Source organism: Pleurodeles waltl, chromosome 4_2 (assembly GCF_031143425.1).
Source record: "Pleurodeles waltl isolate 20211129_DDA chromosome 4_2, aPleWal1.hap1.20221129, whole genome shotgun sequence".
Taxonomy (NCBI): domain Eukaryota; kingdom Metazoa; phylum Chordata; class Amphibia; order Caudata; family Salamandridae; genus Pleurodeles; species Pleurodeles waltl.
This window is the reverse complement of record NC_090443.1, coordinates 887,116,047-887,139,023: the sequence shown is the minus strand read 5'-3', so window position 1 is coordinate 887,139,023 and position 22,977 is coordinate 887,116,047. Positions and strand designations below refer to the sequence as shown.

At 43.6% G+C, this 22,977-nt stretch overlaps 1 protein-coding gene across 5 annotated transcripts in view; it reads right to left on the bottom strand.

Moving 5' to 3' along the window:
- Positions 1-5,795: 5,795 nt before the first annotated feature.
- The window catches only part of TUT4 (terminal uridylyl transferase 4), a 1,006,035-nt gene continuing 988,853 nt past the window's right edge, over positions 5,796-22,977 (bottom strand). For all 5 annotated transcript variants that reach the window (XM_069232665.1, XM_069232664.1, XM_069232661.1 and 2 more), the window contains one exon: positions 5,796-9,644. In XM_069232665.1, coding sequence (XP_069088766.1) covers positions 9,553-9,644 — 92 coding nt within the window. In that variant the 3' untranslated portion in view covers positions 5,796-9,552. The remainder of the gene's footprint in view (positions 9,645-22,977) is intronic.

Here is a 22,977-nt window from a genome sequence, read left to right as displayed (position 1 = left end):
GCAGTTAATGCTTTCAAATCCCAAAAATCATGAATACTACCTGCCATACCAAACATACTGATCACTAAAGAATGCACTTAAGCTCTGGAAAAAAATCACTATATCTGTCCCAAGGCAGCTCAAAATTAGGAAAAATTGAAGACGTAACTCTAAAGTACACTACATCACAATGCAGTAACTTTACACTTATGCTCCCAGAACTCAGCTATCTCTCTAATCACTTGTTGATTCTATGCTTGCCTTTGACACTGTATAGTGCTCCACTGCCTTTTGGTTAGGTTCAAGCAGAACAAATACCAAGTATATAACAGTTCTTGAATATCCTTACGTTGCCACAGGCCTGGTGCCATCATGTTTATGGTTATGCCTTGGTAAACTGGACATGGAATGGAACCACTATGAGGTGCAATTACTCTTGTAAACTGTCTTGAATTCCTCCCCTTCCCTAAGCAATCTCTTTACAGGCACAGAACCCAGGAGAGTCCCCAGTATGCTAGTCATTTCATTCACTTTGTGCACCATGCACTATCACTTTGACAACAAGTAACTCCCCCTTACAACTCTGAGAGTCGCCAGTTCACTTTTGGGGTGGGACTTAAAGAAACACAGTAATAGTGATTCATAACCATTAATGTTCCTTCAGGGAACTCCAGAATAAATTGGGGTTAAACTCAATTTGGAGTTTCAATTTTGAACTGATTTCTGTAGTAAACTAAGACCATTTTCCTTGCATAAGATATTGCTCTAATTTGACATTAAGTTTACTATGTTTAATTTTTATGTCATACTCTACGCACGTTTCAAAACCTACAATCACCTCCAAGTTTGAACGATGTCTGTTTACTTAAGCTACCTGTGGAGAGTCAGGAGTACTTAAGGAATTTCTGCTCACGCCAACTTGAGAACATTAGCAACATTACTGGTGAACAATATCCAACATATATACTACCCAGTAAGAGCTGAATGCAAGGCATGGAGAAAAGATGTAATAACCCAGAGACATATATTCTAAAAACAGAATGATTGCCTCTATAATAGGAAGAATATGTTATTTTCAGCCAGTAAGCTTCTTTCTGGTGGACGTTCTAACAAATATTTCTCACCTGGTAAATCTCCTGATGCGCCAGACTAGATTGAGAAAAATAGATTCAGTGCCTTAGCAGGTGGCACCACCAACTTCTATCATGATTCCATCCTGCTTCCAGACAAGAAAACAGGTAGGTATATGTAGGCATCATAGTACACAAAGGGAGAGTATAAGGGAGCGGGAAAAGACACTCATCGTACTCGACTCCCCAAACACAATACTAAGTCACAAAAGAGTACGGGGTTTTGGAATTACAAATGGGTTGAAAGTGTGCTAATTGCGTCACTATACCAATCCTAAATCTCAACTAGAGATAAAACGAGGGGTGGTTTAAGGTCTGTGGAGGGGGATTTCCTTTACGGACTAGGTGGTCTCACACACTATATAGTGTCATGCTTCATCATATGACCACCTAGCCCCACCCAGGTAGGACAGTACCACCTGGGCGGACTCAACCTCGCTGTTAAAGGAACAGGAGGGAGTGCGTAAATTAGTTTGATTTCTGGAAAGTAGGGCTCCAGCTAAGCTATGGGAATAAAAACACCTACTCAGGTACCAGGGTGGATTTAATAGAAGGTTCTGTGTGGTGTGATTAAAAGGAGTGGGAGACCAGTGTGAGAACAATGACTCACAAGGTCACCTATCTAGTCTACATGTTTCTGCCCTTGTGATTGAGCTATGGAGGGTCTCTGGGCATTCATCAGGGCGTTGGATCCCTGTTGCAGATGCTTATAGCGCGCTGCAGTTTAAATCGCAGTAGGAGAAAAACGTGGGAAGGGAAAGAAGGGCCTACCTTAGCCAAGGGAATACCTGGGGAGGACCTATGGTAAATACAATCACATAAACAGACCAAAATTGGCGGTGAGAAGGTAATTCACAGCAAACCACAGCACACGTGACAAAATTTCATGCATAACACAATAGTGCTGATTGCAGATAAAATGGTGGCAGCAATGCAGGTTATGCGCGGCGAGTGGTAGGCCAGGGAAGACAATTCCTTACCCTAACAATAAAGGCTACTAGCCTCTGGTATCCTGGAGAGGGAGCGTCCCCTTATAGTCAGACTCTAGGGTTAGAAGGGAGAGACCGGAAAAGGAGTGAAGATAAAGAAATATAAAGAATAGGAATAGGGAAAAAGAAAAAGAAAAAGAAAGAGGAAGAAAAAGAAAGAGAAAGGAGAGGAAAAGAGGGGGAAAAAAGGGAGAAAAAAGGGAAAGGGAAGAGGGAGGGGGCAAAGAAATAAGGAAGGAATAAGAGACATAGAAGAAAAAAGTAGAAGAAAAAGAGAATGGGGGAGGCAGCTGGGAAAAGGGAAGGTGGGCAAAGTAAAAAGAAGAAAAGAAGAGAAGAAAAAAGAAGAAGGGCTTCTTATCTGTGTATCCATCGATGGTAGACTCACTGCATCAAGGTGGGCGCTCTCTGTGCGCCTATACCGACCTCTCTGTCAGGACCGCTTGGGTAAAGTGACCTAAAAGTCGTTAGTTTATATAATAGTCTTAGTGGGTAGAATTGCCTGCAGCTGTGGATAATCATCGCCGCGGCCCGGAAGTAATACGAGCAGTAAACGTTTGTTGCCCCGGATTCGATCGTGGTCCGGAAATGGCCGAAATTGGCCCAGAGTGGGTGTGGTCCCCACATAATCAGCCCCCTCCGCGAGGGCCGATGCGTCCGCTTTGAGAACGCCCTGTGAGGGCGGGAGGCGCGAGCCCGCGAGTGCTGCCGGGAAACGTAGTTCCCGAGCAGCCATGCGGGTCGCCTACACTCGCGAGCCGGGAAATGTGGTATCCCGGCTGCGAGTGAGGCTAAGGTGAAGCCAGAACAAGGGTTGAGGGGTAGGGAGGGGCGGCGGCTGGGGGGGGAGGAAAAGGGGGGGGGGGAGTAAAATTAAAATAGAATCACTGAAGAGCCTCACAGCCGATCCTAATATTATCATCAAACCAGCAGATAAAGGCGGGGCCACTGTGATTCTACCATACAAAATGTATAGAGACGAGTGTGAGCGACTACTGGGGAATACCAGACACTACAAGCGGCTGTCACGAGATCCTACAATTGATGTCCAAGAAGAGATCACCTTCCTAGTGTCAAAAGGGAAAGAAAACAATTGGATCACAGATCATGAGGCATCATATTTGACACAAACCAATCCAAAAATCCCGTACTTTTATATTCTACTGCTCGTATTACTTCCGGCCCCCGGGCCGCGGCGATGATTATCCACAGCTGCAGGCAATTCTACCCACTAAGACTATTATATAAACTAACGACTTTTAGGTCACTTTACCCAAGCGGTCCTGACAGAGAGGTCGGTATAGGCGCACAGAGAGCGCCCACCTTGATGCAGTGAGTCTACCATTGATGGATACACAGATAAGAAGCCCTTCTTCTTTTTTCTTCTCTTCTTTTCTTCTTTTTACTTTGCCCACCTTCCTTTTTCCCAGCTGCCTCCCCCATTCTCTTTTTCTTCTACTTTTTTCTTCTATGTCTGTCTTATTCCTTCCTTATTTCTTTGCCCCCTCCCTCTTCCCTTTCCCTTTTTTCTCCCTTTTTTCCCCCTCTTTTCCTCTCCTTTCTCTTTCTTTTTCTTCCTCTTTCTTTTTCTTTTTCCCTATTCTTTATATTTCTTTATCTTCACTCCTTTTCCGGTCTCTCCCTTCTAACCCTAGAGTCTGACTATAAGGGGACGCTCCCTCTCCAGGATACCAGAGGCTAGTAGCCTTTATTGTTAGGGTAAGGAATTGTCTTCCCTGGCCTACCACTCGCCGCGCATAACCTGCATTGCTGCCACCATTTTATCTGCAATCAGCACTATTGTGTTATGCATGAAATTTTGTCACGTGTGCTGTGGTTTGCTGTGAATTACCTTCTCACCGCCAATTTTGGTCTGTTTATGTGATTATATTTACCATAGGTCCTCCCCAGGTATTCCCTTGGCTAAGGTAGGCCCTTCCTTCCCTTCCCACGTTTTTCTCCTACTGCGATTTAAACTGCAGCGCGCTATAAGCATCTGCAACAGGGATCCAACGCCCTGATGAATGCCCAGAGACCCTCCATAGCTCAATGACAAGGGCAGAAACATGTCGGCTAGATAGGTGACCTTGTGAGTCATTGTTCTCACACTGGTCACCCACTCCTTTTAATCACACCACACAGAACCTTCTATTAAATCCACCCTGGTACCTGAGTAGGTGTTTTTATTCCCATAGCTTAGCTGGATCCCTACTTTCCAGAAATCAAACTAATTTACGCACTCCCTCCTGTTCCTTTAACAGCGAGGTTGAGTCCGCCCAGGTGGTACTGTCCTACCTGGGTGGGGCTAGGTGGTCATATGATGAAGCATGACACTATACAGTGTGTGAGACCCACCTAGTCCGTAAAGGAAATCCCCCTCCACAGACCTTAAACCACCCCTCGTTTTATCTCTAGTTGAGATTTAGGATTGGTATAGTGACGCAATTAGCACACTTTCAACCCATTTGTAATTCCAAAACCCCGTACTCTCTTTTGTGACTCAGTATATGTAGGCATCACCCATGAGCACAGACATCAGTTTATCTACTTTCTATGCATACCCACAGATGCAGGAAGTATCTGACAGATTGTATTGAACTGGCAGTCTGTAAATCCAACACAGGACATTATTCATTGCTAAAAGTCCACTCCACAGAATCGGTATGTGGGTGGGCAGAACGTTAAGTGGTAAAACAAAGTATCTGCAACCAGAAAAAGCATTACAGAAGGTAAGTAACTTATTCTTCTGATGGATATTGTAAACATAAATTCCTCACCTTGTGAATGTATACCACAGCAATGTCTCTCAAGAAAGGGGAAATGCAAAGCAGACTTTACAGGATGTTCTGCAGAACAAAGCAGGAAAATGTGTCACACTGAATATTTTAGAATCAATTTAACAGCATCTGAAGGCGGTATGGACAAATGCCCACATGGCAGCTTAGCAGATGTACAAAACAGGAACACCCTGAGCTAAGGCTGTAGACGCAGATTTGGCCCGGATGGAGTAAGTACTAAGAGACCTCAGGAGAATCCTTTTGACCAAGGCTTTGAAAGCTTTGACAATCCATCATGACAAGGTCTGTTTCTAGACTGCCTTTGTTTCTTTTGCATCGGCGAACCCAACAAAAGCTGATAATCCACGTTACTCCTAAATTCTATTAAGGTAGACACTAAGATACGAGGAGGGTAGGAGGGTAGGAAAAGCAACATTCATCCTCCATCCAACTTTACATTAAAACTCACTCAAAAAACATCTTGCGCTGTCAGATGGATTTGTAGGTCTTTGGGAAAAAAGAGTGTCCTACAGCCTCCTGGCTCAGTGTAGGGACTAGAAAAGTTTCCTAGAGTTGTTCATTTCTTGACACAAATGCAAACACAATGACCACAACACAGCAAATTGAGGGTACTTCAAAATAAAAAAAAAGTGGAATTAAGCAATTCATATACTGTTATCTAGTAAGAGCATCTGCCTTAATTTACATCCGTTTACTTTGGTGGCCCAAATAAAAAAAAAATGTATTTGTGCTGTATGCAAAAATGAAACTAAAAGTAAAGTTATATTAACAGTGTTTTTGAGCTTTTCTACTGTTCAAGTTTGAAGTGCTTTACCACCCCCAACCCAATGTCTGTAAACAAACTTCAATAACAAGAAGGAAATAACTAACACCATCACACAAGGTTATTTTTTTTTAAATAAAATGTAATATTTGTACACTTTGTCCAATAGTTTACTCAAGCTTTACATATTATGAAGAAACAGATGTTAGATTGGAAAGATGAACAAAATCAACCTGGCTATACAGCATTTAGAGATCACCTTGACTGTACAATGGCATTTATTCGAATAATGCTAGATTTTTTTTCTAAGAGTCAGTTTTCATGTTTTTCTGGATCTAAAAGCGGACCAACGGTTCCAACAGCTAGTGGCATTATGCTATGAGAACAAATAAAATGCACCACGGTTTTTATCCTACTGATGATGTAGCCAGATTTCTCATTCCTCATTTGCAAATGAGCACATCATATTCGGACAGAGGGAGCACTGTTAAACTCACATACATTTCTTATAAATGGAATACTCATTTTGTTTTTAGCAAATATTGCCCAATAAGCATTACTCATAAAGAAGTCAACTGATGTTTATCAGATATGACTAATTCTTAGGCTAGTCTCAATTTGTTCACTGATTAATTTCACATTCTGAGACAGATGTCTAAACCATTGGAAAGAAAGTGCAGTGCGATTATCCAGCATAGCAATAAAGGTGTTTTCCACAAACGTATCACCAATAAAACTAATGCAATATTCTACCAGGCACATTTGTTGCTGCAAAAGATCACCACTGCATTTTCTGCTCTCAGATGCCACTTCCTGCTCCCAGATTTGAAGAAAGTTTACATAGTTGAGTAGAGCCTAATATGATTTTTTTTTCACAAAACATAAATAAAATAAGTAGATTGAAAATGTCCTTTAAGAATTCCAAGAGACGGTAAATCGGTCATAGTAGGCAGCATGTGTTTTTTAAAATTTATTTTTATCTGGTCGACCCCCTTGACTTTGTAGGACTGTTCCTGATTAAGGGCCTGATTTATATGTTGGCGAAGAGAGAACTACATCACAAAAGTGACAGAGTTCCCTCGCCAACAACACAGTGGTCCATCCACTTGATATAAATGGGGGCAGACTTTTAGTTTGGCTACAGCAGTGATTACTCAGTTACCACTGAAGCCAAACTTCTCCAGCAGCCAGGATAGGTGGACATATAGCTGTGTTTTATTATCCATCACTGCCAGGCAAAAGAAATGGGAGTGATCTCCCATGACAAGGGGGGGGAGGGCATTTTCAAAAAGCAAATCACAGTTGAGGATTTTCTTTTTGGGGAGAAAAAAACTGTTTGGTGCAAGGCTCATTCATGTTGTCAGGACGCTGCACCAAACAGCGAAATGCTTTGATAGGAAGTACCGTAACTAGGCTTGGTGGTCGCTTATAAATACGGCAGTAGGGTCCTTCGCCGGTCAACAGATTAATCTACTGCGTTGCCCTGGCAGAACTACTGCCCAGCTGCAAAAACTTCAATCAGGCCCTAAATTTACAAAATATTGTGCTTGTCTGCTCTGCAAAGTTCTCCCAGAGAGAGAGCATAGACAGAAGCATTTCATTTTTTTGAATGAAGGTAGGTGGAGAAGTGTCAGGGGAGAAGTGGTAACAACAGCCTTATTTTTATTCCAGAAGCATGGATGATGTTTATAATTGAAAGGCACATCAGCACTACGTTACAAGGAACAAAGGGAAACTGAGAAGAGATCTGTTTTGAAAAATACGTTGCATACAACTGGCAGGAAAGCGAAATGGAAGGGCATTTAAAATGCGAAAGGACCTTTTCTTGAAAGGTGCATCTGCTCTCTGAAACATCAGTACGGTTGAAATGTTTTTTAAAAAATTAGACGTTTCAATAAAATACTAATCATGTTGACTGGTCAGACTACATTACTTCTCTAGCTTATGAAATGCTCTTCAACATTGCAGAAACTTTGCACTCATAAATGGAAAAAGTATCATATTTGCTCATTATTCTACAATGCTGCATAGCAGAATTTCAACTTGAAACAGGAAGGACCAGAACCAACCAAATCAAGGTTAAAAACAAAATTTTCCTTGAACACTAGAAGGAAAAGGCATTCACACGGAGGATGCTGAACAAACTGACTGAATAAATTAATAAATAAAAGGTATATTTGAAAATAATTAAAGAAAAGTCTATCGTTTTGTAGAGTTTAAGCACGGGACCACAGAAGAGTTGAAAAAGGGTGCAGTTAATGTTCATTTGGGTTGAGTGCTTCTGTTAACCTGAAAATAATGGTAACAGGGCAGCAGTTAATTATTCAAAAAGTAGTAAGATTTAAATTCAATTGGAATCTTCGTTCAACCACTTAGATAATGTCTTGCAGTACACTGTATTATAAAATGCAGTGTTGAACGTTATTGCTGGCTTACTGCACCATGTGGTTTTACAGTACACAGCGAGTACAATCACAATCGATCAAACAACAAATGAATTGGTGTGGATTACAGCACTTTTTTTCTAGCAATCATCAGTGAAAAGAATAAGCAATGCCCCACGTATGACAAGGTACGGAAGCACTATTTTATGAGTGCTACAGAGCATCTTATTCTGCAGTTTAGTTAGAAGAGGACAGTACAGGGCAAATATTATCTTCTTCTATTTGAATACTTTAGAGCTGTACTGACCTTTATACTCAAGCCATTGAGGGTGGTGGGAAGTCAGTCCAGATTTTTGCCTTTCTCTTGAGCAGAGTTACCCTCACGCACTTTCCACCGAGGACTTATCTGGGCGTGTTTAGCTTTACAGCAATTTATTGTACAAATCAGAACTCGCCTTGTTTGGTAGAATCAGCTAAGTACCTTTTATAAATGGGATTTAAATCTATTTTATGTTTCCCGCAAAACTCGAGGTATGTCTAATCTACAGAGTACCTGGGTTTTTAACTGTATTCCTTTTGCAAGTCCATAAATCAATTTATATATTTGAGTCATAATCATATTTTGTGCACATAATAATTATTTTCTCTCTAAATATCCCAAATGTCATAATGCTCCTTCATTCAAAACACAAATATTTTCTTGGTAATACATAATACTGTAAACTTTGATAGAGCACACACAAAAGGTGACGATAGGGATTAATTTACAGATTATCTTCAATTGGAAGTATTAACAGTGGTACACAGTGGCAGTTTAAAAATTGATAAGATACAAAATGACCAGACATATAACATACACCTTAAAAAATGAAAGGCCAGAAATTGCAAATCTGCTGTGGTGTTGGGACACTCCTCAATACAATTGTTGAGAACTGCACATGTTGAATTTGTTTGTATAAATTACAGGACAAAACAATCACTATTTATGTTTAATGCATTTTCTTAATCATTTGTGTACGTAAGATATTTCTCCTAAAATTTAAATATTGTCATTAAATGCATTTAAAAAAATTAAAAAAAATTGATTTCTACACGCAATCAGAATTTTAGTTTACACTTTTTGGCACTGTATAGATGTGAAATAATAAACAAATTATGTCTAAAATGAAGTCCCTTTGAATTATATTTGTTTAGAACAATATATATATATATTTATATATAAAAAGTTGTAAGCAACAAAAGCATGAACACAGCGAATATAAAATAAAGAACTTATATTTTACCATCTTCTCTATTTACAGTTTATCAAGAAAAGCACAAAGTCCCCTTAAAAGTGGGGTAATAAAATAGATGAAATATGTATCACTTAGATCTGTGATAACAGTAAAAATCAGCGATCACCTATGTACAAATGGTACAGAATAAAAACAGTCTTAAATAATCTAGTATCTAAACATGTAGCTCATCGCTGTGAAAGAAAGACCTGAACATGATTTATTCTTTCAAACATTACTTCTTCTGATGAACAAAGTTCATGTTCAAGTGAGGCGGTCCTGGAGACAGTAGTGTGAATCTCTGATTATTTTGCATCAGTTGACCAGCTGAAACAAAAACAATCAAAACTTAAATGACATTCTTAACAAGACATCTAGATTGCAATTTGATAGTTTTGTCTAGTCTTTTGTCACTTCTTGATTAATATTAATGAGAAAACCAACATGAAATTTTTACTACAATATACAAGGTTTTAAGGTGGAAAGAATTGATATATTTACCACCAATTGCTTTAGATGGACTGGTATTGTAATGTATTGAGAGACTGGCCTTATTTACAAACAGAGGTGAAATGACATAGGCTCTGTCTGAATGTAATACTTTGAACTGGGCAATAACTTTGCACTGACCTCCTTGTTTAGTTACTCTTTTTATAAACTAGTACTTGGTACATGGGTTGCGAGTGCTCTGCGACATCATGATAAACAGCTGCAATCCCTTGGATATGGAGTTCTCAAACGCGTCCTCCTTTTGAAGCATAAGTGGCGCATTCATTGGAAAACCAATGGTTCCTAAATATTGCACATTCTCAACAACTGATTTGTTGTGATTCACAGTGTAGCACTACAAGGAAAACGGTAGGATCTGTATGTCCCTCTAAATGGGGAGGAGGAGCACTAAAGTTGGTTTACAATAAAATGTAAAGATAAATAAGAGGACATAACACATGGTCGATAATGTCTTGCATAAAGGCCACAAAACAGGAGGACTCTAGATGCATCCAAGTTCGGATGAATGTGTCCAACACACTATCTATAAACAATAAAGGTCTGTAGATACTGAAGCAGAAATAAGAATGCAAACGCAGAGAACCAATACACTGGAAAGCACGATGTTTGCATAGTCAACCTGAATTTGCATAGATCTGCATTTGAAGAGACAATCATTTTAGCACATGAGCAAATATGTTCTTCACAAGTATTTTAACTTTCTAGAAAAACACTAAGGGGATAAGGAAATACAAGGCATTTGTACATGTCAGTTCATGAATGTGACAGGCTTCAAGGGATCACTAAGGATGTAGATCTGTATATCAGTTGATCCTAGGGTGACTGATTAAGCTACAATGAAACACCATTGCTGTTTTTTCTGCAATAGGCTGGTGGGAACATGTTTCCCAGTCTCTAGAAACAGTTTAGGGAAAAGAGCTGCTACCTGGAAAAAAAGCTTGTCACAGTTTGAGGAGACACATTCCCTCCAGCACTGACCCAAATTAAATGCGCTGACAGAGGTATCTTACTCAGGCAAAAGGTAACAGGTACTGGAAAAATGGGGCTTAGGAAATTCAGTTCACTGGGGAGTAGTTTGTGGTCTGAAAGCAGAAAGTTAAAGCTGAAATACAGCACAAATGTCCAAAGAATACGAAACTAGCCATATTATATGCTCTAATTTGTGAGATTTTGCACTCTACACATAAATGGCCTCAGCAACCTTTTATTCACCATAGGAATAATTGCCTCAGTAAACATTTTTTTTTCACTATACAAATGCCATTTCATATGTCTTTTCTGTGGGAAAATGGATTGGTCTAATTTATACTTGCCACGTGTAGAGATTTCCAGCTCAAATACATAGGTTACAGTGGTATGGATTCATATTTTAGATGTTGCAGATTTTCTTCATTATCCCAAAGTAGATTTTGGTTATCTAAAGGTCAACTCGTTTTTCTGCCTCCAAGAGGTTTTAGCAATAGAATTCCTTCTCACTGAAGATAGCACAATTAATTCACTGTCAGGACCGGAGGCACAGATTATCTTTTTACTGCTCTTTACTATAAACAGCAGAAACAGAAGTAGTAACACAAACAGAATTGTCCAAGAACACCTAGAAAAAGAATTACAAACATGATCATAAATGGCCAAGCCAGTCCCACATTGGTCTATAAGCCAATTAAGGCTTCTGTAGCCAGATGCTGACTCTTCAGTTTGATTGTTTGGGACTGCAATAATATTGATGATATAGTGTTTCATGTCAAGAACTAGAATGTCTGTCAACGAATGAGGGGTTAAGTTAGCAGTGAGTTATGAGGGAGTAAGTCAAGAATAGGATCAAGAGAGGAACAGGTTAGCTATTCTAAAACAACAAATGTTGAAGTATCCTGCTCCTGAGTTGAGCCAACCCCTGAGGCTGGTGTTTTTTCACCTCCCCATTCTTTTTCTTCCCATGCTTGTTGTTCAACATGGGTGCCATTTTCAACCACTTCCAAGCAAAGACGATCCAGAAGATGGTGGATGAGTGAGCAAGACCATAACTGACACAAATGCAGGAGGCAGCCTGGGCAAGCACAGATGCCTCTTCAAGTAACTTGATTGGAGAGAGAGACGGCCCTCTCTCTATCTTTGTACAGCACACTGCAGATATGACCCAAGACTCCGCAGCTAAGGCATCTTGTTGGCTATTTACAGAACTGGTGGCAGTGAGTGTAACAGCAGTGGTGCTAGTATGGCTAGACAAAAGTGTCAGCTGCCTCTAAATGTAGCTGCTCCATTCACTGGCAGCAGCACACCTGTCATTCACAAGAGTTAAAGTTCATAATAACCTGACTCTGGTATGACTGAGATCAGTAGATACAAGGCTTGACTTCATTGTATTGGCGATGTGTCTGGTTTATTATCCTCACCGATGCCCTAAAAATCATGCAATACTGTTTACTGAGTAACTGAAGTAGTGCTATATCTGATGTGTGCTTAGACGCAGAGGGCATCTATGAAGAACAGAAGAGTGTTCACACTTCAGGGGGACAACTACAATGCCATTGTGTAGCGCTTTGTCTCCAGGATCTTCTTATCAGCCATGAAATCTATCAGTAAACAGCTAAGGGCTCCTGAGGCTGCGTCGGTCCACATGGGACATGTTATAGAAGGCAGTTCCGCTACTAAGGACAGATCAGCTATGGCTCAAAAAAAGCAAACAAAGTGCAGTACAGCAGGGTTAACCAAAAGGGACCATATCCTTTTTGAGAATCTCCAGTGGTGCTTTTTGATGCTTGGAAGTAGTTTTGTGATTCACACTATTGAGCTAGGAGAAAGCCAAACTGTGAAGAATGTGATAAAATCTCTGACATCACGTATTGTACGAGGACACCCGACAACACCAAAAGAATTTACTGGATGAATAAGATGCAAGTCATACAAATGTAATATCTAGACAGGACGACCAAGTGGAGACACAGGACCCAAGAGTCAGGCCAGGAGGGAACATTACCCAGCAGTTGGGGGTAAGACCAAATCCAAATATGATCAGAAGTTTGACTGGAAAGCACCTAAAGCATACCAGGTCCTCAGAATCAGTTCTCATGCCCAAAGCGGTAAGGTCAATGCAGGCAGACTGGCAGAAACCTATCGATACAGAGGTCAGTAACACCTTTGTCTCTAAGAGTGTCCAAGACCTTGTTTGAAAGTGACATGTCAGAAATCGATCCAATAAATGCTTCTATAATGCTCATGTTTATGAAAACTAAGTCGAAAGTCCACAGGAAACAGGCGGATGGGATGCTGGAGGGCCTGTCATATTAAGTTCTATAGCTTACAAGTCCCCTAATCTTCAGATCCTACCTAAAATCATAAACCCGGACCAAAACAGATTCGTCCTGAGCAGCAGTACATCGCATGACCGTCAGAAGCTGTTCCACGTGATGGATCAGGCTTTGTTGCAGTTTCCTCAGGTGGCTTGCTTAATACTTGATCTAGAGAAGGCATCTGACATACTGTCCTGGCCCTGTCTTTTCCAGGCCTGGAATCAGTAGGCACTTTCTGGCATACACAAAACTTCTATAACCAACCCATCCTCTTGAGTGTGGATAAGGCGGCTCCATATCTGCCTCAATCTTTGTGGGCAGCGGCACTCGCCAAGGGTGCCCTCTCTCCCCAATAGTATTCATAATCGTGATGGAGCCTTTGGCACTTCATCTTCCAGCGGAGGGTGCCCATTGGTGCATCCGGCTACGTGGCACCACTCACGCAGTGCCATTGCCACTACCACTGGGGCAGTCCACGCAGCCTTTCAGGACTTCAAACCTGCAGCGGACCTACAGGTCAACTGGACAAAGTCATGCATCTTCCCTCTGTGTAAGGTGAGGCCCCCCAGGAGGTAGGGCTTGACAGAGTCACTTTAACTTGGGCAGGGACAACGCTTTACAGCAAGGTCTGTTTGAGGGTAACTTGAGGCAGGCACTTAAAGCTTTAAAGTCCTAGACCAGATTCTGGTAGTGCCTACCTCTTGCCCTCATGGGCAGGATTGCCCTTTCAAAAATAATTGTCCTCCCATGGCTACTATATTATTTTATTAACGTCCCAGTCTATCCACCCTATTTCTTCTTTCGGGAACTAGACTCAATGCTAGGGGAATAGCTTTGGGATGACAAGCAGCGCCAGAAAGCTGTAAGCAAACTTCAACTTGTGGGTGAGGGGCAGGGGAGGGAGAAGGCTTCTAGACGCTCCATCCTTTAAATCTTACTATCTTTCTGATGGGCGTCCCATTGGCAGGTAGGCAATAATTTGTCTGAAACCGGCACTAGAGACACTCCCTTACCACTTGACATCATTCAACACATCTTTCTGCCCTCAATTAAACTACATCACTCCTGGTTCATGCATGCATGAGTAGCCCAGAAATGCCTCGGTATGGTTTTTCAAATGATGTGCCAAACACTACCAAAATTCCCCAAAGCATACACAGCAGACAATGTCACTGCCTGCCATGATAAATCCATACACACAGTAGGCTCCCTCTTTCAGGCACACCACCTGCTCACTTTCAACCAGCTCCGTCAAGATTTCGGCATCCCCCCAGGTCAATTCCTCCTACAGGGACAGATGCTAGCCATGTTGTAGGAAGCTGGCTCTTTATATAGTGGACCAAAATGAGATACAATGTGCAAAGAGTCCAAACAATCCTCAGAGGCGCAAATGACATACCAAATGCTCTTTTTTGGGTAATATGGTTGAGAGTAGCATATCAGAGGTGAATGCTAGGCATGTAAGACATTCAATCATGGAGTAAGTGAGTCGCACATTGTAGGAAAATGGCTCCTAGTTGCAGTTACGCCCCCCCACCCCATTTTTGCCCGATATTGAAGCTGACTTGACTGAGTGTGCGCTGGGACCCTGCTCACCAGGCCCCAGCACCAGTGTTCTTTCACTAAAAATGTACCATTGTTACCACAATTGGCACACAGACAAATCCCTTGTGAAAGGTACCAGTGGTACCAAGGGTCCTGTGACCAGGGAAGGCAAGTATCTAAGTCCATTCTTGGACAATGTAAGTACAGTGTGGCCATATTGAGTATATGGCCTGGGAGTTTGTCAAAACGAACTCCACAGTTCCATAATGGCTACACTGAGTACTGGGAAGTTTGGTATCAAGCTTCTCAGAATAATAAACCCGCACTGATGGCAGTGTTGGATTTATTAAAATATGCACACAGAGGGCATCTTAGAGATGCCCCCTGTAATTTACCCAATCCTTCTGTGCAGGACTGACTAGTCTGTGCCAGCCTGCCACTGAGAGACTAGTTTCTGACCCCCTGGGGTGAGAGCCTTTGTGCTCTCTGGGACAAGAAACAAAGCCTGCACTGGGTGGAGGTGCTTCCCACGTCCCCCCTGCAGGAACTGTCGGTGAGCCTCAAAGGCTCAGGCTTGGTGTTACAATGACTCCAGGGCACTCCAGCCAGTGGTGATGCCCAACCCCTGGACGAGCCCCCACTTTGGCGGCAAGTCCAGAAGGATAAGCCAGGTCCACCCCTGAGCTGAGGGGACCAGAGCTGAAGTGACCCCCTCCTTGGAAAATCCTCCATCATGTTTGGGAGAATTTAGCCCAGTAGGGGTAGGGATGCCCTCCCTTCCCCAAAGGAAGGGAGCACAAGGAGGGTGTAGCCACCCTCAAGGACAGTAACCATTGGCTACTGCCCTGTGACCCTAACACACCCCTAAATTCAGTATTCAGGGGCGAACCTAAACCAGGGACTTTAGATTCCTGACGACCTACTAAGAAGAAGGACTAGCTGAAAAGCCCCGCAGAGAAGAAGGAAGACGACAACTGCTTTGGCCTCAGTCATACTGGCCTGTCTCCAACTTCAGAGAACCTGCACCAGTGATGCATCCTGCGGGCCCAGCGACCTCTGCCGACCCAGAGGACTGTCCTGCAACTACAAATATCAAGAACTCCCGTGGACAGCAGACTTGTCCAACCAGAGAAACAAGAAACAATCTTTAAAGGGACTCTCACCTCACTCCAGAAGCGTGAGTCCCCACCACTCTGCACCCAGAGAGGATCCCCAAGTGACTGACGATATGTCCACCCTGGGCTAAACTCTCTGCACACCCACGACGCCGCCTGCAGAGGGAATCCCGAGGACCCCCCTGACCGCCACTGCCCGGGACGAAGATATCCGACGCCTGGAGAAGCACTGCGCCCGCAGCCCCCAGGCCTGTGAGAAACCGACGACGGTGCAGTAATGACCAGCAGGCGGCCCTCACCCTTGCCTAGTCGGTGGCTGGCATGAGAAGCCCCCCTGTGTCCTTCCTGCAACGTCTGAGTGACCCCTGGGTCCCTCCATTAAATCCTATCACAAACCCTTTGCCCTGTTTGCCCACTGCACCTGGCTGCCCGTGTGCCGCTGAGGGTGTGCTTTGTGTGCGTAATTGTACCCCCCCCCCCATTGCTCTACTAAACTCCCCTGATCTGCCCCCAAGGACACAGGTACTTACCTGCCAGCAGACCTCAACCGGAGCACCCCCTGTCTCCATAGGCGTCCATGTTATTTTGGCTCCTCTTTGACCTCTGCACCTGACCGGCCCTGTGTTGCTGGTGCTGGTGCTGGGTGTTTGGGGTTGACTTGAACCCTCAACAATGGGCTGCCTAAGCCCTGGAGACTGAACTTGTACGTGTTTTACTTACCGAATTAATCCAACTGTACTTACCTCCACCAGGAACTGTTGAATTTTGCACTCTGTCCACTTTTAAAATAGCTTATTGCCATTTTATGAAAAACTGTGTACATTACTGTTTTGGTTCAAAGTTCTATAGCATATACAGAACTAGCTTCCTACAGTAACCATTCACAAGAAAGAACCAAATCAGGGGTTCGAAAAATAAAGGTTTCTTTATCACAACACTAAAGTCTAAACAAAAAAAAGACACTTAGAAACAATCAGAAATAGCATAAGAATACATGAGGCCCTATGGAGGATGGGGGCAAACCATGTACTACGAAAGTGGTTTAAGAATGGAGGTGCCCAACAAAGGTAAGTGTGTTAGGAACCCAGGGGCTGGGTGACTAAGAAAATGCCAGAGATAAGGTCTGCAATCCCACAGGTGCCCGAGTGCAGAGTTCTTATCGAGCCGGGTGTCCCATAGGATAACATAGTACAGAAGCAATTGAATTTTTATGAATTCAGACCCTTCCCAGTGGACCCCACAGAAACCAATTGGCACAAAGAAGGTTGGAGAGTGCCCCCATCCATGAATACCCAGAAGACCAGAGTAACTTAATCATGGAGTCTAGGTGCATAGGGGTGAAATGGCCTCGGAAACCCTTGTTGAAGTCAGTGGAAGCCTAGAATGTCCAGCTGCTGTCGCAACCCCTGGACCAGGTCAGTAGATCCCAAGGATAGATTTCAGACGTGAAGAACCTGAAAAGAAGGGGACAGTGTCCAGGCCACTCGGAGATGCCCACGCAGTGCAGGTAGGCAATGCCCACCCTCTTGGGGGTGAAGTTCCTGCAAGACGGTGACGGAAGACGTCCAGTTGCAGAGTCCAGGGGGATGCAAAGGCTCCGTGGAGTCACCCATGAGCTGTCCCACGATAGTCGCTGGATTGCAGGAGGGTAGTGGCCAGCAGGACCAACAACAAGCCTTGGCAAACACAAATAGTTGCTACCAGGAAGATTGTAGGTTTTTGGGGACCAGAAAATTCCTAGTGACAGGAGTCCCTTGTCGCATGAGCTGCAGAGTGGAAGCTGATCTTGGAGTTGCAGAGTGCTGGAGGCTGGGGAATTTTGGAGCCTGAAGATCTCCTTGGAAGAAAAGCAAAGAAGTTTTGGCAAGAGCAACAGTCGCAGTGCAGTGGAGTGCTGTTCTAGTGGCTGCAGTAGGGGCCCACAGTCTCCCAAGTGGATCAGAAGACAAGGAGGATGTGGAGAGGACCACAGAACTGCCACCTGGGTTGTAGAGCCTTTCGATGTCTGTGAATCCACCAGCCGGTCATCTTTTTCTTGAGGTGCCTGCAGATGCAGGGGAATGACTCCTTCACTCCAAGTGAGATGCCTTCTTGCTTTTTGGATGCAAACATAGTCCTTGTAACCCTGAAGGATGATTAGCCATCGACGATGCAGAACTCTTGCAGAAGCAGAAGAAACAATGTTGCAAGTGGGAGCCCTCCCAACTGGATACAGACTTGTTTCAGTTCAAAATCAGACCAGCAGCAGTCCCGGAGGCCAGGAGCAGAAGTGTCTTGCAGAGAGTTCCTGGTGTAGAGTCTTGCTCAATGAATCTGAGCACCCACCCTTGGTGGGAGTCCTTAAGTAACCCTAAAAGGGGGTTGAACACTCTCTGTAGTGACCCGCCTATCAGAGGGGGTCAGGAAATACATCCACCTGGCAGAGCTCTGTGCACCTCCTTTGGGAAAGAGCTAGACAGGGGGGTCATCACTCCCCTGTACTTTGTGTGATTTTGCGCCAGAGCGGGAACCGGGGGTTCTTGAACTGGTGAAATCCGAATCAAAGCAGTCTGATGGCGCTCAGAGACCACCCCAACTCAGCCCATAGACACCTTTTTCAAAGGGAGAGGTGGTCAGACCTCTCTCTTGCAGGAAATCCTTTGTTCTGCCTTCACCGGCTTGAATTAGGATCAGCAGCCGGGGGGCAGAACAGTGTCTGGGGTTGGCAGCAGCGTGGGCTGGCAGCCAGACCCGTGAAGGCTGCACAGGCAGAACTGGGGAACCCACTAAGGAACCCCACCCCCCCCTCCCAAGTACATGGGCTCATGCAACTAGCACAAATTGGTGGTGTTGCATGATTCCAACAGATTTGGAGCCAATGGTTCGGAGAGAACATTATGTAGATATATCACTCGTGTTGACCGTTGTCAATCGGCGCTGAGGAGCTGCTGGACACCTGGAAAAACGCTAAAGAATGCCAGGGGTCCTCCAGGAGAACTCCCTCCAGAGTGGAGGTAACACTCTACAACAGCAAGAAACCAGCAAGCCAGTGAGGGTATTTCATTGACCAGCAGCTAACTCCCAAATCAGACGCTGCAGCTTGACCAAACTACACACTGACGACCGCAAGGACAAACCCTGTCACTGTGGCAAGTCTGGTGGCACTGCGGCCTCCAACTGTCGAACCATGCCAATACCCTGGGTGTTGGTCAGCCAACATCAGACACTGAGGAAACCAGCCTGTCCAGGGCTCAAAAAGGACCAGGAGGAAGCCCCAGTCGAGGGACTTCACGAACACGCCAGACCTCCCTCCAGAGTGACCCCGTTGTCCTGCAAATTACCCTTGAACCAACTTACCTTCTGCTTCTGAGGGCATCTTTGCGCACAGCTCCTGGCTCACCGATTCGCTCTGCACCTGGCCAACCTGTGTCCTGCACCAAAGAACCTACTGTGTCCTAAGGGTCCCTCCACCCCCTGCAACCTCGACACGTCAAGGAAATCCCAAGGAACCATCTTTAAACTTACCTGTGCAGTGCTTTTCCAAATTGTCCCCCAGCAGTGGCCCAGCACTAGCTCCAGAGACCTTTCCTCGCTTCTCCCGCCAGAACCGGGAGCCGCCCAAGCCGGCCCAGGCACAGGATCCGCAGAGAGAGGCCTTGAACTTCAAAGCTTCCTTGTCTCATCGGCTGACAGATGAGAAGCTGAAAAATGATTTGACATCTTGCTTTTCTTCTGGTGTCTCGACTTACCAGATTGCTCTGAGTACTTGGAGGGGGATGACCATGACCATGACCTTCCTCTTGACCAGGATCCCACTTTAGTGGAGTAGAGCGTCGGGCAGCCATCAGCTACAGGGACTGCTCCCTCAAAGCCTTCAGGTGCATGGCACGTCACTCGGAGTACGACTTTGGATGTGGTTGTGCTCCAGGCACCAAAGACACACAAGGTGCAGATCTATTGCAGTCATTGCCTAATGACAGGAACTGCAGGTTTTAAACACCGTCTTCCTCAATGACTTCCTTGATGCACCAGGAGTAGAAAACTTAAAATAAATCTTCAACAAAAAGTTGAAAAAAAGAGAGTCAAAAAATGACTGAGCAGTAGCTCTCTTAGGGTCAGTGCTAGCTGGCACAGAAAGAAAATAACTGATGTCAGAGTGCCAAGGTGGAACCTAAATAGGACCCACAAGGACATATATCAGGTGCGGACGCTGCCACTTCTGGACACAGAGCTGATCGATGTCACCTAATGGCGAGCAGGGGCATTGCACAGAAAATACTCTGGACCCAGTCTGATGCCTGGAGCAAATTAAAAGGATAGCAATATGCAACTAGAATTCTCTATCAGATACAATCTAACTATGGAGTTGTCGTTCATGCTCAATACCGTTTTAAGTGAGTAGTCAATATACATAGACTCAAAAGACTTCTTTGAACAAAAATAAGTTGCACACATCAGTGCCCAACACTAGATGGCAAGCAAATGCACAGCATGTGTATCTATAGCTACACATGCCACAAATATATATATATATATATATGGAAAATGTCACTTACCCACTGTACATCTGTTAGTGGCATGTAGTGCTGCAGATTCACATGCTATGCATAGCTCTTCTGACATCTAGTGTTGAGCTCGGAGTGTTACAAGTTTTTTTTCCTTCGAAGAAGTCTTTTCGGAGTCACGGGATCGAGTGGTCACACCTCTCGGTTACAGTGCGCATGGGCATCGACTCCATTGTTAGATTGTTCTCCTGCAAAGGGTGAAGGAAGGAGTGATAGAGTATAGGAAGACAAAGAGATGTTCATGCAAATATAAATGTATATACATATGTACAAATGTTAAACTTAAACGACTACATGCTTCCGGGGAGGAGGGAGGGTGCATGTGAATCTGCAGCACTACATGCCATGAACAGATGTACACTGGGTAAGTGATATTTTCCGTTCAATGGCATGTGTAACTGCAGATACACATGCTATGCATAGACTACAAAGCAGTTAGTTCTCCCAAAAAAGCAGTGGCTAGCCTGTAGGAGTTGCAGTTGTTTGAAATAGTGTTCTTAAGACAGCTTGGCCTAGAGTGGCTTGTTGCTGTGAAAAAACATCAACACAGTAGTGTTTTGTAAATGTATGAGCAGTTGACCATGTGGATGCCTTACATATATTAACCATTGGTATGTTCCCTAAGAACGCCACTGACGCACCTTTCTTTCTTGTAGAATGTGCTCTAGGAGTGATCATAAGTTGTCTTTTTGCTTTGATGTAGCATGTTTGTATGCATCTAACAATCCATCTTGCTAAACCTTGTTTTGATATAGGATTGCCTTCATGTGGTTGTCGGAAAGCAACAAAAAGTTGTTTTTGTTTTCCTAAAATCTTTGGTTCTGTGTATATAGTACATAAAAGCTCTTTTGAGATCTAGGGTATGAAGAGCTCTTTCTGCCACAGAGTCTGGCTGTGGAAAGAAGAATGGCAATTCCACTGTTTTTAGGATTTGTTCAAAGTACAACTTTATGTTTGTGCACTTGGAAAAAAGGTTCTTCAAGAGTGAAGGCTTGTATTTCAGTAACTCTTCTTAAAGAAGTAATAGCTACAAGGAAAGCAACCTTCCATGTTAAATATAGAATTTGACAAGAGTGCATGGGTTCAAAAGATGGTCCCATGAGTCTGGTAAGTATGATATTTAAATTCCACAATGGAACAGGTGGTGTTCTAGGTGGAATAATGAGTTTTAATCCTTCCATGAAGGCTTTAATAACAGGAACTCTAAATAGAGAAGTATGTTGAATATTCTGTAAGTATGCAGATATTGTAGTGAGGTGTATCTTAATGGAGGAGAAAGCCAAATGTGACTTTTGCAAATGAAGTAAATAGCAGACAATGACTTGTATGGATTCTATAAGTGAGTCAGTGTTTTTAGATTGACAGTAGTATACAAATCTTTTCCACTTGTTTGCATAGCATTGTCCAGTAGTAGGTTTGCATGCTTGTTTAATTACTTCCATACATTCTGGTGGAAGCTTTAGGTAACCAAACTAACACTTCAGGAGCCAAATCGCCAGATTGAAAGCATTGAAAGCATTGGGGTCTGGGTGCCTTATTTGACCTTTGTTCTGTGTTAACTAGTCTGGTCTGTTTGGGAGTTTGGAATGAGGTACTACAGACAGATCTAGGAGCGTTGTGCACCAATGCTGACGTGCCCACGTTGGGGCTGAGTATCATGGTGAGTGATGTTTGACGTAGTTTGCGGACCAGAAAGGGAAGGAGTGGGGGAGGGCGAAAAGCGTAAGCAAATATCCCTGACCAATTGATCTATAGAGCATTGCCCTTTGATAGGGGATGTGGGTGTCTGGATGCGAAGTTTTGGCATTTTGCATTTCGCTTGTTGCGAATAGATCTATTTCTGGTGTCCCCCACTTCTGAAAGTACTTTTGAAGTACTTGGGGGTGAATCTCCCATTTGTGAGTTTGTTTGTGATTCCTGCTTATGAGATCTGCCAGCTGATTGTCTATTCCTGTAATGTATTGTGCTAATGGATGAATGTGTTTGTGAATTGCCCATTTCCATATTGTTTGGGCAAGCAGGGACAGTTGAGATTAGTGTGTCCCGCCCTGTTTGTTGAGGTAATACATGGTTGTCATGTTGTCTGTTTTTATGAGAACAGTCTTCTGTTTGAGAAGAGGTTGAAACACTTTTAGAGCAAGAAATACAGCTAGTAGTTCTAGGTGGTTTATATGAGCTGTTTCTGTTGGGCATCCCATTGCCCTTGAAGGGTTTGATTGCTGAGATCAGCTCCCCAACCGATCTTTGATGCGTCTGTTGTGATTATGGTCTGAGACACAGGGTCTTGGAATGACCACCCCTTCATTAGATTGTTGCGAATCCACCATTGAAGGGAAATATGTGTTTGGCGGTCCATCAACACTAGATCTTGTAGTTGACCATGTGCCTGAGACCATTGTCGTGAGAGGCACTGGTATAAGGGCCTCATGTTTAGTCTTGCATGTGGAACTATGGCTATGCAAGATGCCATCATTCCTAGAATCTTCATGATAACTTTTACAGTATATTGTTGATTTGGCTGTATGTGTGGTATGAGATTTTGGAAAGCTTGTATCCTTTGTGTATTTGCATAAGCAAGGGCTTTTTGAGTATTTAGGACAGCACCTAGGTAAGGTTGTTCTTGTGCTGGTTGAAGATGTGATTTTTGATAATTGAGGTG